Source organism: Nothobranchius furzeri, chromosome 16, assembly GCF_043380555.1.
Source record: "Nothobranchius furzeri strain GRZ-AD chromosome 16, NfurGRZ-RIMD1, whole genome shotgun sequence".
Taxonomy (NCBI): Eukaryota; Metazoa; Chordata; class Actinopteri; order Cyprinodontiformes; family Nothobranchiidae; genus Nothobranchius; species Nothobranchius furzeri.
In genome coordinates, this window is record NC_091756.1 from 2834828 (window position 1) to 2852213 (window position 17386).

Consider the following 17386-nt stretch of genomic DNA (forward strand, 5'->3'; position numbering starts at 1 on the left):
TCAAACTGGAGCCATGCAGTGCGTCTCTCAGTTAGCACCGGAGCCCAGATCACCAGGGACTGCACGGGGACTGGCGGTGACAGACACCTTTAAAAGCGGCTTGTTAAAAAAACCTAACGATTGTGTCCTCGATGGCAATAAAAAGCAAATTATGTCCAAGATAAAGAAGTACGTGGTGGCGCAGGGACCGTCCCCATACCCTTTTTATACCGCCATTGCATTATCTTTGGTGAAACATTACCGCCATGATATGACCATTTATAAATGACCTAAGGCTCCCTGATGCCAAACTGATGGCATTGTTGGTGTAAAAATGGCTTTATTCACAAAGATTACACAGGTCAGTGCAGCTGCACATAACCTGACTACTGCAAACAGAAAATGATGACATAAATATGCTACATTTTGGAGAGGAAGTACACGATCGATTTTCCCCTTTGTGTCAGTCTAACTTTTTGGACCAGTTCCTTCCTATCAAACAGCTTGGGATTGGATAAAGTACTGCAACAAACCTCAGCTGTTTCCTCCTTCTCAGGTCTCAAGCTTGGGGTGGTTTCATAATGCTCTGAAGTGAAGAAACAACAACAGTAGAAAAAATTTCTGGTGACATTGTTCTCAAGCGAAATGACTAATTCAGTCAGAAAAGGTCTGAGGCCTAACAACAGTGTCAACCTGCAAGTGTTCTTACATTGAGAGACAGCACAGAGACAGCGCTCGACTTGTGAACAAATAACTCACCTTGATTGTCTTCTGAATGTGCAGAAACAACAACGATGGCAGGAATGGAAAGAAAAGAAATAAAGATTGGAATTAATTCCAACAGAAGAGCTCGTTCTGATTTCTCTCTACTGACACCCTGCTACTACTCAACCTCTAACACACTCAGTATAATGCAGTTAACACGCAGAAGGATTAATAAGTAATTTAGTACATTTTGGGCAGCAATGATATCCACTGTGGTTCTTAACAGAAAAGAACAACACAAGTAACTCCTGTGTCCCCATTTCTCTCAACCACACAAGGTCAACAGAGTGCCTTCATCACCTATTGACAGCTAGGCTAGATTAAACGTGTGGGATCACATCGGATCCAGCTCTAATCTGTTGGATCTCCAGGGTCACGTACAGTATATGATGGTCAGCTTGTTGAGAATTCAGCCTGCTGAAATGGGATCAGCCCTGTGTGTCATGTCCTATGTCCTGTCTCCTGTCCACGTCAATTTATGTCCTTTTCATGTTCCCTCTCCCTTGTCTCCCCAGCGTTCATTTTAGCTCTGCTCCTCATGTGTCCTTCATGCCTGACCCCATGTTCCCCCATAGATTCACTTATTCATCCTTCTTATTCATCTCCAGCTGCAGTCACTTCTAGCCACTCCCCTGTCCCAGTTCTGTATTATCTTTAGTCAGTCCCTGTTCATGGTTTAGGTTATTTTCCCAGCTTTCTAGTTCAGTTGTAGTTATGTTTTCTAATTTATTCATGTTCTGTTCCCTTAGTCCATTCCTATGTTTGACTTTGTTATCTGTTAGTGTATTCTTGCAGCATTTAGTTCATGTGATTCAAATCCCAAGTTAAACAGGTTTGTAGGATTTCCTTTTTCCACCTTCGGAATATTGCTAAGATTAGAAGCATACTTTCCAGGAGTGATGCTGAAAAACTAGTTCATGCATTTATTACATCAAGACTGGATTACTGTAATACATTACTCTCAGGAAGTCCACAGAATGTAGTTAAAAGTCTTCATCTTGTCCAAAATGCTGCAGCTAGAGTTCTGATGAGAATTAAAAAGAGAGATCATATCTCTCCTGTCTTAGCTTCCCTACATTGGCTACCTGTTAAATTCAGAATAGATTTTAAGATCCTTCTTCTCACATATAAAGCTCTTAATAATCAAGCTCCATCATACATCAGTGATCTGATTGTTCCATACGTTCCTAACCGAGCACTTCGCTCTCAAGACTGCAGGTTTACTGGTGGTTCCCAGAATATCTAATAATATGATGGGAGGCAGATCTTTTAGTTATCAGGCTCCTCTCCTGTGGAACCAGCTCCCAACCTTAGTCCATGAGGCAGACACTTTGTCTACTTTTAAGACTAGGCTCAAAACATTTTTATTTGATAGGGCCTATGGTTAAAATCTGTTGTTAGCCTGGATCTGGACAAGTGGGGGAGAAGAGGGAGGTGGAGAGTACAGTCGGTAAAGACGGCTCTCCCTTGCCCTGCCTCCAACATGCCTCCATCTAAAAAGGCTAGGTTATCCAGTGTTATCTCTGTAGTTATGCTGCTATAGGCTTAGACTGCTGGAGGACATCCTGAGCACTTTCCACACTCTATTACTTTCTTCTACAATCTGCTCTTTAACTGCATTATTTCCTGCAATTTCAGCTGTTGACTTTATTTTTGCTGCTAAGCACTTAAACATTCTCCCTCTCCTGATACAGTTTTAGCCATTTGCTTAAACACGATTGACAGATGCTACAACCAAAGGAACTCAACCTGAAGTTGTTGTGGCTCTGCCTTAAACAAAGTGTAACCATACCTTAGACAAAAGTGCTGCTTTGCACTTTGGTTGCAATTCTGCAAAACACTAGCTCCTTTCTACAACACACTTGCTCCTGCTCACAACACACAATTTCATACATACATACATACACTTTGTTCAAAAAGTAAATCTCGCAGTACCATTGGGAAAACACAGCTATTCAAAATACAAAACACAGTGTGTCATTGAAAACAATTAGACACACACCTGAAAACAATTACTAACAAAACTGAACACCAATCAGTCAGCTACAAAAAGGCCTTAGCTAAGCCATTTTGGAGAACTTGCCAGCAGGGGGGCGGGGGGGGGGGGGGGGGGGGGGGGGGGCTAGAGGCAGAGCAAGAGGAGGACGTGGACGAAGAGGCCGTGCAAGGAGCATAATTTCTGATGACATTAGGGCAACTGTGGTGGACCATGTCATAAACCATGGTCTGACCATGAGGGAAGCTGGACAGAGAGTCCACCCCAATCTTAGCCGTTTCACGGTCGCATCCATCATAAGGACATTCAGACAGGAAAACAGGTGTGTCTTCAATTCCTCTACTACAGTAATGTAGCTTGAGTATTTACAGGTGCTGGCCAGTAAATTAGAATATCATCAAAAGGTTGAAAATATTTCAGTAATTCCATTCAAAACGTGAAACTTGTACATTATATTCATGCAATGCACACAGACCAATGTATTTCCGATGTTTATTACGTTTAATTTTGATATTTATAGGTGACAACCAATGAAAACATCAAATCTGGTATCTCAGAAAATTAGAATATTCTAAAGGCCAATGAAAAAATGTTTGTTTCTCTAATGTTGGCCAACTGAAAAGAATGAACATGAAAAGAATGTGCATGTATAGCACTCAATACTTAGTCGGGGCTCCTTTTGCCTCAATAACTGCAGTAATGCGGCGTGGCATGGACTCGATCAGTCTGTGGCACTGCTCAGGTGTTATGAGAGCCCAGGTTGCTCTGATAGTCGTCTTCAGCTCCTCTGCATTGTTGGGTCTAGCGTATTGCATCCTCCGCTTCACAATACCCCATAGATTTTCTATGGGGTTAAGGTCAGGCGAGTTTGCTGGCCAATCAAGGACAGGGATACCATGGTCCTTGAACCAGGTGCTGGTGGTTTTGGCACTGTGTGCAGGTGCCAAGTCCTGTTGAAAGGTGAAGTCTGCATCCCCATAAAGTTGGTCAGCAGCAGGAAGCATGAAGTGCTCTAAAACTTCCTGGTAGACGGCTGCATTGACCCTGGACCTCAGGAAACAGAGTGGGCCAACACCGGCAGATGACATGGCACCCCACACCATCACTGACGGTGGAAACTTTACACTGGACCTCATGCAACGTGGATTCTGTGCTTCTCCGCTCTTCCTCCAGACTCTGGGTCCTTGATTTCCAAAGGAAATGCAGAACTTGCTTTCATCAGAAAACATAACTTTGGACCACTCAGCATCAGTCCAGTCCTTTTTGTCCTTGGCCCAGGCGAGACGCTTCTTGCGCTGTTTCTTGTTCAGGAGTGGCTTGACACACGGAATGCGACACCTGAATCCCATGTCTTTCATGAGTCTCCTCGTGGTGGTTCTTGAAGCGCTGACTCCAGCTGCAGTCCACTCTTTGTGGATCTCCCCCACATTTTTGAATGGGTTTGTCGTCACAATTCTCTGCAGGGTGCGGTTATCCCTAGAGCTTGTACACTTTTTTCTACCACATTTTTTCCGTCCCTTCGCCTGTCTGTTAATGTGCTTGGACACAGAGCTCTGCGAACAGCCAGCTTCTTTAGCAATCACCTTTTGTGTCTTGCCCTCCTTGTGCAAGGTGTCAATGATTGTCTTTTGGACAGCTGTTAAGTCAGAAGTCTTCCCCATGATTGTGGTGCCTTCAAAACAAGACTGAGGGACCTTTTAAAGGCCTTTGCAGGTGTTTTGAGTAAATCAGCTGATTAGAGTGGCAGCAGGTGTCTTCTATATTCAGCCTTTTCAGAATATTCTAATTTTTTGAGATACCAAATTTGGAGTTTTCATTAGTTGTCACTTATGAATATCAAATTTAAATGTAATGAACATTGGAAATACATTGGTCTGTGTGCATTGCATGAATATAATGTACAAGTTTCACGTTTTGAATGGAATTACTGAAATATTTTCAACCTTTTGATGATATTCTAATTTACTGGCCAGCACCTGTACAGTACTGCCTCATCTTACATGTATATGTAACGTACATGTACTGTTACACCAGTACGGTACTGAAGGGTGGCTCCTTGTGTTGTGACACATATAATCATGTCTAGAGATATTTTACAGTACTGTAATACAAGTACAGTAAATACAGTAAAATACAGTTTGTATAGTACTGAAAAATAGAACAAAACAATTCCAAATACTGGTTGCATTGTTTTCTACAGAATGATCAGAAGACCCACTGGCGGTGGACGTCAACGCCTATTTACTGAACAACAAGAACTTGCATTAGTGGACATGGTCAGGGCAAATAATGCGATCCGTCTCCACCAGCTACAGAGTCACATAATTGCAGATAGACCGAGTTTTGGCAATATAAATACAGTATGCATTACCACCATTAGACGCATCTGGACAAAGCACCATATTACAATGAAACAACTGTACAGGGTTCCATTTCAAAGGAACAATGCCAGAGTGAAGGAACTTCGACGTGAATTCGTACAGGTAAGTGTTTCAGTCCTCTACATTTACAATACAAAAGAGGAGCAGTCAAATAGCTGAGTCTGTACCATTGGATCAGTACCACATTGACACTGTATATTCAGAAAGCTAAACCGGCCCCTGTGTGATGAGGTGGTTCAATTCTGTATCAGTGTAGTTGTGTACTTTGAGTAATGCCATCCATACAGTACTGTACAGTACAGTAATATGTACTTTTTCTTGCAGAGAATGCTCGCCATGGATGGAGCTGCTCAGCCTCATGAGTGTATTTACATTGATGAGGCTGGATTCAATCTGACAAAAAACAGACGACGGGGGCGTAATCTTATTGGCCGAAGGGCAATTGTGCACGTCCCTGGGCAACGTGGAGGAAATATTACATTGTGTGCTGCCATTAGCCTTCAAGGGCTACTGCACCGTCATGCCAAATTGGGGCCCTACAATTCACAGGAAATACTCACATTTCTTGATGGTCTACATGACATCGTCATACAGAATAGACCAGAGCAGCCCAGGTTTGTTGTTGTGTGGGGTAATGTTAGTTTCCACCGGGCTGCTCTGGTCCAAGACTGGTTTACTCATCATGAAGGATTTGAAGTGGTGTACTTGCCCCCTTACTCCCCATTTTTGAATCCTATAGAGGAGTTCTTTTCAGCATGGAGATGGCGCGTATATGACCGCCAACCCCACGCCCGAATGCCACTTTCACAAGCAATGGAACAGGCCTGCGGAGATATTGAAATCAGGTCAATTCAGGGATGGATTAGACACACAAGGGGATTTTTCCCCCGATGTTTAGCCGGAGAAGATATTGCTTGCGATGTGGACGAGGTCCTGTGGCCCGACCCCAACAGACGGCAGGATCCATACATGTAACTTCTTTTGTGTGAAGTTCAGTTTGTTTTATTTTTGCTTTACAGTAACTGAATTTCCTGTCATATGAATTTCACTACTGTAATGTAATTACAGTAATGTTGATTTCAGTATTTTATTTTTGGAATTATGAGAAACATCTGGAATTGTAACTGAATAAATAAAGTACAAGTGAAAGACTGCAGTGTTTTATATAAAGTAGACTAGTGTGTTGCCGCAGATATGAGAGTGTGTTGACATGTGGAAGTGGGCATCATTTAGTCATCAAAGTGAGGTTTTGACAAAGGATTGTTCAGTTTTGATGGCAGAGTTTGTATCTGGCATAGATGTGAATGGTTTATCTCCCAGTGTTCTTCCGTACTTCCTTGTGTGTGGAGTTTTGGCACCGTGAGCCAAGTTTTGCAAAGTGTGTTCAAGCAATGGACTAAAACTGTAATAACACTTACTTACACTTACTTTCCTTGACATTGAATGTGCTACTACTAGTCTGCCCGTTTATTTATAGATTCACTAGGATAAATACAATAAAGTTTATCTCTCACCAAATAGAATATTTACTAAGAAATCACAATGTAACCATAGAAACACTACTTGGTGTGTGTGTGTGTGTGTGTGTGTGTGTGTGTGTGTGTGTGTGTGTGTGTGTGTGTGTGTGTGCGTGCGTGTGTGTGTGTGTGTGTGTGCGTGTGTGTGTGTGTGTGTGCGTGTGTGTGTGCTCTGTCTTCTCCATTCCCAGTGAGTCATGGTGGATGGCTGCTTATACTGAGCCAGGATCCTCTGGAGGTTTCTTCCTGTTAAAAGGGAGTTTTCCTCTCCACTGTCGCTACAAGCTTGCTTAGTATGAGGATTGCTGTAAAGACTTTGACACTAGTCAGTGACTCGATGCAATCTGCTGGGTTTCTTATATAGGAAACTTTTAACTAACTGGTATAATGATCTGAGTTCATTTCAAATGTTCACATTGTGAAGTGCCTTGAGACGACTCTTGTCGCTATATAATTAAACTAGTCATGGGACTTTAACGTGTTAATTATGATTAATTAATTAGAAAAAAATGACACGGTAAAAAAAACTCATGCATTTAATCACAGCTTGCATTTCAAGCAAGGCAAAACCTTTGTCATTGCATGATTTCCTCGTAGACCGAATATCACTAACGCACAGAACAGGGTGCTCTGGTAATAGCTACTAAAATGGAATAAAAACGGAAAGAAATTGCCTTGCTTCGACTGATACAGGATTTAGGACACATGCCCGCCTCTTTTCTTAACTTGTAAAAAATAAACTACCTGAAAACTACGAAGTCCATGTCCCGGACATTTTCAGAGATCGTCTCTGCTGCTGCCCGGTGGCACCGTAAGCTTTAGAAAAGTTGAGATATGCTGTATTATTTATGTAACATTTGTGCAGCGCTGAAAGCTCCAGACGGAATAACTTTATCCTAACAGTAGTTTCTGAAAGTAGTCAGACCTGCTGCAGCTGGGAAGAAGTTCTGTGTCCTCACTTCTCTCTAAACCACGTGTCAGACGCAAGGCCCATGGAGCATTTTTATGTGCCCGTGAGATAAATATCAAATATATATTAAAACTGACCTGTTGGCCGATTTTACCGCAAAAACTACAACTCCCATGAAGCTTTGCGGCGTTAGCGTGGAGTCGAAGTGCTCCCTCCTTTGTGTTTTTTCCAGCGTCTGCTGCCGGTGTCGGTACAAGATCTGCTCGGGTGCAAAATCGGCTCGGGGTCCGTCGACTGCCGATGACGTCAAAGTAGTTGATTGGCTGAACATGAACCTGACGGAATTACGTAATCACGTTACGTTGTTATCACATTACATTGGTCCAGGCAAATCTTTCTGTTGGAGAGATGGACAACTTTTACAAAGAAATCCATCATTACCTCTTTGAAAATACACTTTTAGCATAGAGCTGCATGTATATTAGGGCTGAACGATTAACTGCATGTGCAATTAAATTGCGATGTGACAAAAGGAGATTTTCTAATCGCAAAGGCTGCAATTTGGCAGCGAGTGGTTAGCGCAATGCTAATATACATGGAAAAACCCATAGGAATGCTAATGCTAATATCACCGATTACATTCTTACAAATTATGAATTAGAAACGTGCCAAATGATTACATTTGGAGTCTAATAGAAAGTAAAACTACCATCAATCAAATAAGTACAGACAGGTATTTTAGTAAAGCCAGAAAACTTTTAACTCCAGAGTTTTGGCTAGCAGCTATGAGCGTAACTGAAATACGCATGGACAAGACGTCAAAAACTCTAAACACAAAATACTTCAATAAACGGGACACACTTCTTTCCTGCAAATACAATTTCACAGGTGTTGCTAATACCTATGATCCTTCAGGGGATGTGCTCAAAGAGGAGTTCAACATTATGAATAAAATATAGTGTTTTATTTTACAAATACCATTATAAACACACACGTCTTAAAAAACATTATTTTAATAACGAAACTGCTAAATTCTTTCCAACAGTATAGATGTGTAGTGTATTTTGTCCGAGTGGGTTTGCCGTACTTTGACGTCATCGGCAGCCGATTTTGCACCCGAACAGATCTTGTACCGACACCGATGTTGTGCCAAAAAATCATTTGCCACTGCGGGAACGCGCACAGTTAGGGTAACTGCATTTCTGGATGAAATTCAGTTCCCCCGGTATTGCGCCTTAAAACTCGGCATATCTAGCAATATGGACATTGAGAAAGCAGAGATAACCTCATCCGGTACTTAAACAGATGTTTATCGCAGATATTAGTTTTTTCCAGTTCGGAAGTTATTTTAAGTGTTGCTATTTGTCTTAAACGTTCCCAATGAGGATATATTAATCCTTTTTGCAATATTTGCGATTGAAAGATGGTTTGTGGTAACAACTGGCTTTCTTTATGTTACAGCCTTGATACAAAAAAATAAAAAAAACTATGTAAAATGGCACCCTGTATTGAATGTAAAGTCAAACGTTGTATAAATGGAAATAAACAATTCTCCAGCGATTTGATTTTTTCCCCTTCCTTTCTTTAGTCCACTTGACATGGAGCCACAGTTAACTAGTTTGGGGCACATTTTTACTTGAAAAATAGTATTTAAACTGATCAAGCTTTGGCTTTACAATGACACTGTGTAGGTTACTATCTATACATTACTTTGCTCTGTTTAAAAGTAACAAGATAAAAACACTTCAGCACATAAAATTAGGATTGTCACTTGCCAAATAGTGACTATAACCACCTGTTTACCTATAAGAAACGCCTCAAAATATCTTTCAATTCTTTATTGATGATTTAACTGTAGACAACAAAAATGGCATTTAACTTGCCAAAAAGTGATTGAATCGCTCACTTTTTCATGGAGGCTAACATTGACCACATAAGGGTTTTATGTATTATCTGTTGATGTTATTGTACTCATACTGTACTGTATCATCATAAACACCCTAAAAATGGCAACCAAAAAAAAATGGGATAATTTCCCTTGCCAAAAATTGATTACAGTATTCTGGTCACCTGTAAAGGGTTAAATTTACCTAAATATCATCTCTTGATGTTATTAGTCCCATCACAGGATGCTGGGTATCTTCCACAATCACAAACACCCCAAAAATGGCAACAAATGATCATTTCCCAAGCCAAAAATTAATTACAGGGTCCTGGTCACCTGTAAAGGGTTAAATTGAGCTAAGTATTACTTTATTTATTATCTCTTGATGTTATTAGTCTCATCACAGGATGCTGAGTCTCTTCCACATTCATAAACACCCCAAAAATGGCAAAAATTAAAAAATATATAAAAATATTAAAAAAAAAACAGTTTAACTTTTTTGAGCTTGTGTATATATATTTTTTTTACTTTCTTTTGTTTTTGTTTAAAGATTTGTTATTATGTTAGGTTGAATTTTTTCAAGGCAATAAGCTTGCCTTTGCTCACAGCTCATTGGCCAATAGCATTAATTAGTAGGCAAGTTGGTTAATTGCATCAACTTTCGGCGCATTTCGCAGTGTGATATCTTCAACACGCCTTGCAAGATGGATGCAACCTTGCATAGTCAAATTTTGGCTTTCAAAAATGAAGGGATATATCCCCCGGTCTTTTTCTTTCACAGAAGTCCAACTTTCGTCGAAAAGCCAAGAGTTTTGAGGTCCAAGGTCGGTTTCTTGGTTTGATAACCAGTTTTTCTGCTCATTACACAACCGCATAGTCTGCTATGTTTTAATTATTATTTTTTTGACCAGGTTGTAGAATGTATAAGTTGGCTTTACGTATACTTAACAGGGTTATCTTTATGAACTATTTATTATTTATTTATTTTAACTTTTTTTGATGTCAGTTGTAGTGTAGCTTATTCACTATTACTTCTAGACCCTACAACCAACTCTAAAATCATTTTCACCACCATATATTGCTGAGTATATTTTGGATCTATTTAGCATGCTACACAATGTGACAGGAATTATGCTACATTTCTTCACTGTCAGTCTCTGGTCCCCTCATTCCGGGAAGATATCCTACACCCTTTGTATTGGCAATATGATTTGATATCCTACGGGGTAGTGTTACAAGTTGCACTGTGCAATCAGTTATGTAAAAAAAATCGAACTTTAAATATTTTTGCTTGAAAAACTATGGACAACAGTGAAAGAGACAATCAGCGGTTTGGTGGACTCTTCTTGTAGACAGAGTATGTACGCCTAATGTACATGCTCCATACTAAGAATGTTTAAAAAGGTCAGTCATGAGTACAGTGTTTTTTTTCTCCATGAAAACAACAATGCAGTGTAAAGTATCAAATCAAGAAAAAACTTATTTGTGTTCCTTCATTTTGATCCATATTGTACTTTTTTTGAAACTCACATGGAATTACAGAACATATACCTACCTATTTAATGTTGTTAATCAAAAGTATTCCTGTTTTACTCTTTAGAAAAAATCTGTTTATGGACCAGTAACTTCAAGTGTATTTGTGTGATGCATATTGAATGCTGTTTATCAAATAGCATGGAATGTTTTTACCCAGGCTCTTTCGAAGCATGCCAAATGCAACATTGATATATGTTTTATAAATGTTATGTGAAATTTTCTTATTATATGTGATGAATGAGTATAAAGTTTTATATTGTTAATTATAATTTTTATCGCCTATCACAGATGGAGAATTGTTCTATGTTCGACATGCTGGCAAACCAAATACCTTAAAAGCAAAAGTGTTGGTTGGCCAACAGCAAGCCAACGAAATTTTCCTCGATTGTTATGCTGCCAGCAGGGGGAGCTCATTGTGGGCAAAAAAAGACCAGAGAGGCAATCTCTAAAAGGTTTTATTGGCCTGGAATGTCTGAAGACATAACATTGTGGGTCAGCGTTCAGTTACATTCTTGATGTCTTATCAGAGCTATGTAAGGTTGAAATAAATCTGTAAATATCAATCAACTGAAATCACATTGAGTTTTAATTCATTTCAAAAACGTACGTAATTTAGTGTTATCTTGAAAACTTCCTCTCAGGTGAGTCAGTGTGTGGAATGCCAGGCCAGCAAAACTGTGATCAAACAAAAGGTGGAGTACACACCAATAAAAGTAAGATAGATCTATATCTCCCACTCTGCTGTCTTACACACACACACACACACACACCCATATATATATATATATATATATATATATATATATATATATATATATATATATATACATACACCGTAAATCCTCTAATACAGGCCGGTATTCAATTAAAGGCCGTGTCTCCTATTTTGGCCGGTGTCGGAGTCAGCGGAGGTAAATAATGGCCGGTCTCTTATTGTGGCCGGGTGGAATGTGGTGACAAGCAAGTATGAGCGTCCCAGCGGCAGGGTTATAGTCCCCAAATCAACCAGCAGGAGACAGTAGAGGTTCACGCGGACCTTTATTGGGCTTTTTCTTCAATGCTTTGTAACGCTACAGACACGATCCTCTATCACGCTCCTACCACACAGAGTCACGGTGTCAGTTAACCATGCTAATTCAACCCCTCCACAGAACACACATCACCTTCCCTGTGGCTTACATAACACTCACACAACACGCAAATCAGCACATAGGAACTAGCAGAACGATAGGAAACACATATAACACAATACCCAGAATGCACCTGGCTTACAACCCCAGCCAGGTCATTACACTATCAAGTTCAAAGAGAACGTGCTGATTATGCTGCAGAACACTCTGGAGAGCAGCAGTAGGGGGTGTATGAACTAGTCAACTTCACTATACAGTAATCCCTCGCTACTTCGCGGTTCGTTCATCGCGGATTCGCTGCTTCGCGGATTTTTTCTTTGGAGCATTTTTCAGGGGGAATTCGCAGATTCGCGGTATTTTTCACTGATTCGCGGTATTTTTCTATGCGAAATATCAAGAAATTCTTGTTTTTTTCATCAATTTCATCATAAAATGCACTTTTTGTAATAAAACAAAAAAAAAACAAGTAAAAAAAATTTTTTCTTGAGTTTTACCCACAAAAAGAGAATGTGATCATACGATAATTCAATAGGGAGTGTGGTTTCACAGACGCGGAAGTGATAGCGTCGGTGAAACGCCGGCTGATCTAGGAAACCCCCGAGCGTTCGAGCGTCAACGAAGTGACAAGGAAATGCCGGGCTTTCCAGAAGTAAGTAAGATAACTTACTATGATTGTTCGTTGGATTGATCGGTAGGTTGGAAACTCTGATCATGAATCTGAAGAAACGATGACTGAGTGGTGAGCTGGAAAGGCGACTTCCGTTTATAGCGGCGGTTTGTGACGTAGGTGCAACGTGGAGGGAATCCCTGCGAGGGGCATGCTGGGAGTCCCTACTTCGCGGATTTTCACCTATCGCGGCCAGGTCTGGAACGCATCTACCGCGATAAACGAGGGATTACTGTAGTGACTTGTTATGCCTGTCATCGACTAGTCGCTGTCACGTGATAATGACCGGCAAGATGCAGCCCTCGGAAAAGACAGCAGCCTGCTGTCAGCAGGTGACAAGCTCTTGCGCTCGGGGGGTGGGGGTGGGGGGTGGGGGCAACGCGCTGTGCCAGACCGTGTACTGACACGCGATCGTTCATGTCGGTTCATTTCCTTTAATGTTTTCTGTCTTTTATTTGCGCCTGATGTGTATCGCTGCTGTGGAGCGGGGCACATCAACTTGTCCTCCGACGCACAGATCACTGATGCGCCCGGCAAGCAGGGAGCGCTCCGCTGTTTTCGCGGTCGGTAGATCTGCCTCCTGAGCACAGCCACAGTAACAATCAGGTGTCGCCACCTCAAAAACTAATTTAGCACGCGATCGTTCATGTCAGTTCATTTCCTTTAATGTTTTCTGTCTTTTATTTGCGCCTGATGCGTTTCGCTGCTGTGGAGCGGGGCACTGCGCGCATCACCTTGTCCTCCGACGCACTGATCACTTATACGGCCGCCAAACAGCAAGCGCTCCGCTGTTTTTGCGGTCGGTAGATCTTTTAGAACTGCAGTTCAAAGGTAACTCATGAGGTGAATATATATGAACCCAGGTAGCAGTTTTTCTTTAGGATTGAGAGGAGATGCAGGAAGATAATAAACAGACAGGACAGAAAAATAGTCAAATAAAAACAAGTTAGTTTTGTACCTGGTGGTTGCAACAAACAGACACCATTGAAGGTAATCAGAAGTGAGGAACAGAAAATGAAATAATTATTTTAATGTTTAGAGCAGCAGGAACTCCGAGAGGCTGCAGGCGCATCAGTGAGTTTGCGGCTGCTGCGCAGGGGGAGGGGGGAGAGGACTGAAGCAGAAACTACCGTTGTTAAAAGAAATGTGTTTAACTTTGAAAATGTGGGCGCAATTTTAATTGTCAAAAACTCCAGCGAACCATTAGTTCATTTTGCTCAAATATAAATAGAGGCCTGCCTCTAATACTGGCCCTCCTTCCAATAAAGGCCTGAAGCTTGATGAGCTTGAGTCAAATAAAGGCCCGGGCCTGTATTAGAGGATTTACGATATATATATATATATATATATATATATATATATATATATATATATATATATATATAAAAATAAATAAATTTCTCCTCTCGTTCCGTTCCAAGCTCGGGCCCTCTACCAGAGGCCTGGGAGCTTGAGGGTCCTGCACAGTACTGTACTGCACTTTTCTGGACTGAGATATATATCACAATATAGGCTAAATGACACTTGAGCCTGACATCAGTATTTCTTTTTGCAAAGGTTACTAAGCTTTTTGTACTACTTGGCATGGATTTGGTAGGAAAACTGAAGGCTACGTCTGGTGGATATCAGTACATATGTGCACTGATTGATTATTACACCAAGTGGCCTCAAGCATATCCCTTGAAAAGCAAAAGTGCAGAAGAAGTCACCCAGTGTCTCTTAAAGTTTGTGTACCAGTTTGAAGCCCCTAAAAGAGTCCTTACTGATCAAGGGAACGTTTGTCAATGAGGTATGTATTGGTGCAAACCTGTTTGGCTCAAAAACAAAGTGTTTTTAGACATTAATTGTAGCTGTTATCTTACACTGTACAATTTTGATTTATTGATTATAGTTTTAAGGTAATGTGTACATTTAAATTTAATTATCACAGATCAATCAAAAGGTGTGTCAAATGCTGGACATTCGGAGGAGCCTTTCTGCTCCATACCACCCCCAGACAAATGGATTGGTGGAATGAATGAATGGCACAATCCAAAGGTATACATTCTCTTTCAAATTTGTATATGTTTCGTAGCTTTAAACTGCTATCTTTTTTTTTTGGTTACAATTATCACTTGATTTTAGATCACACTTCAATCTGATTTTTGTTTTACCATTTAGACCCCTGAGTAAACTTGTGCAAAACAAACAAGAAGAGTGGGACAAGCATTTGGATGTGTCTTATTCGGCCTCAGAACCAAGCGTCAGGTGACAATGAAACTGTCACCCTATTTTATGATGTTTGGCAGAGAAGCTAGATATCCATCTGAAATCCCTGATGACTACAGGGTGAGGTTTCATCACAAATGTATGGCATTAACTTGTTTCCATGTCATATGAAGTCTATACACTTAATTTTTTTCATAATTTTTATTTCAAAGGCTGATAACAGTGTGGAGGACAATTTTTCCATAGAGGAGGCTACAGAAAACATAAAATGAGATGAAGCCATTCAAGCTATGTTGTTCTCAAAGACAAAAAATTAATAAATAAAAAAATCAAAGGCAACGTCTCTCCTATATTTCAGGTAGGGATGAAAGTGTGGTGACTCAATGTGAGGAGCCAACAGAGAAAAGGGGGAAAGTTAGATCCTAACTACCTTGACCCCTACACAATTGTTGGGATACCGTAAATCCTCTAATACAGGCCCGGGCCTGTATTTTACTCAAGCTCATCAAGCTCCAGGCCTTTGTTGGAAGGAGGGCCAGAATTAGAGGCAGGCCTCAATTTCTATTTGAGCAAAATGAACTACCAGTAGAATGAATAAAAACGGGGTGTGCCTATTTGAAACTATAAAATACTAGGTTCATTTATTGAAAATGTACAGTTACCATAACGTGGTACGGTTTGCATATAAAACGTTAACAACAAGGCTAAATTACAGTAGGGAAATACTGTATTGTAACAAAACAATAGCAAACATACCTGTACTGCATTTTAAACTGATGGGTAAAAACTGATTATCAAACAGAGTTACCTCACTCCAAATGTTTGCAGGAATTCCTTTCCAATCCTTTCTGCTTGAGGTACTTATTTACATTTAAAATGTTTACAGCAGCTCCTTTCTGCTTTAGGCACATTTGTTCTATTATATAGAGGCCAAACCAGGAATCTCTTATGCAGGAACGCCGTCCTGCCCTGGCCAAGAGATTCGTTGGTTTATTATCTGAAGCATCCCTTTTGTCTTCTGTGGATTCCTGAGGCCAAGGTTTTTTTTGAGGAATGTATGGGTGTGTGTGTTCTTGCAAATAAATACTCTCCAGAGTCTCGACTCGGTGTGAGAGGAAACCTTTCGTTTGGTGTGTATTGATTCTCTCACCCTTTGCAAAGTATGTTTTTGTTGTCTGTTTAAGGGTTGTTTACAATTTACCAAATTATGAATCTAATCCCTCTGGGTGTGCTTAGAATTTCTTTGAGGTAATATGGGAGTAATATAGAAATTATCCAACATTTTTGGTGCCAAAACCCGGGAGAGCAGAGCCCTTCAAGTGGGAGTTCACCTTTGGAGAGCCGCATGGCGCCACTTCCTCATCAAAAGTCCAGGGGGCTGAGAATTGCCCCATCGGCCGGCTGTTTAGCTCCGCAGATGAACTTCCATTAACAGGCTCTCGTGCTCGGACTCAGGGCGAGTCTGCCACTCAAGAGGGAGAGAGTTGGAGTTTTTGACAATTAAAATTGCGCCCACATTTTCAAAGTTAAACACATTTCTTTTAACAACGGTAGTTTCTGCTTCAGCCCTCTCCCCCCTCCCCCTGCGCAGCGGCCACAAACTCACTGATGCACCTGCAGCCTCTCGTAGTTCCTGCTGCTCTAAACATTAAAATAATTATTTCATTTTCTGTTCCTCACTTCTGATTACCTTCAATGGTGTCTGTTTGTTGCAACCAGCAGGTACAAAAACTAACTTGTTTTTATTTGACTATTTTTCTGTCCTGCCTGTTTATTATCTTCCTGCATCTCCTCTCAATCCTAAAGAGAAACTGCTACCTGGGTTCATATATATTCACCTTATGAGTTACCTTTGAACTGCAGTTCTAAAAGATCTACTGACCGCTAAAACAGCGGAGTGCTCGCTGCTCGCCGGTTGCACCGGTGAGGTGCGTCACCGGAGGACAAGGTGATGCGCCCCGCTCCACAGCAGCGAAACGCATCAGGCACAAATAAAAGACAGAAAACATAAAAGGAAATGAGCCGACATGAACGATCGCGTGTTAAATTAGTTTTTGAGGTGGCGACACCTGATTTGATAATGTTACTGTGGCCGTGTTCAGGACGCAGATGTCTGGAGCGCTTCAACAATCAGAGCTTTGCATGTGCAAGCTGGTTAAGGTTAGGATGGGGGTAAGGGGAATGTTAAATTGCAAGAGGGTAAACATCACAATTTGGTTAAATGTCCGTTTTACGGCGGGTGTCAGTACCGACGCTCTGGCACAGTGCGTTGCCTTCCGACGCGCAGGAGCTTGTCACCTGCTGACAGCAGGCTGCTGTCTTTTCCGAGGACTGCATCTTGCCAGTCATTATCACGTGACAGCGACTAGTCGATGACAGGCATAAAAAGTCACTATAGAGCAGTGAAGTCGT

The 17386-nt window shown here is 41.0% G+C and overlaps 1 protein-coding gene across 2 annotated transcripts in view; it reads right to left on the bottom strand.

Annotated features, from left to right (window-relative positions):
• LOC107395618 (formin-2) overlaps nt 1–17386 on the bottom strand; it is a 99491-nt gene that overhangs the window by 36938 nt on the left and 45167 nt on the right. For both annotated transcript variants that reach the window (XR_011516810.1, XM_070545351.1), the window contains exons 5-6: nt 739–750; nt 513–565 (exon numbers count right to left, since the gene is read on the bottom strand). Coding sequence is in view for 1 of the 2 variants with exons in the window: in XM_070545351.1 (XP_070401452.1) it covers nt 513–565; nt 739–750 (65 nt within the window). In the remaining variant the exon portion in view is untranslated. The remainder of the gene's footprint in view (nt 1–512; nt 566–738; nt 751–17386) is intronic.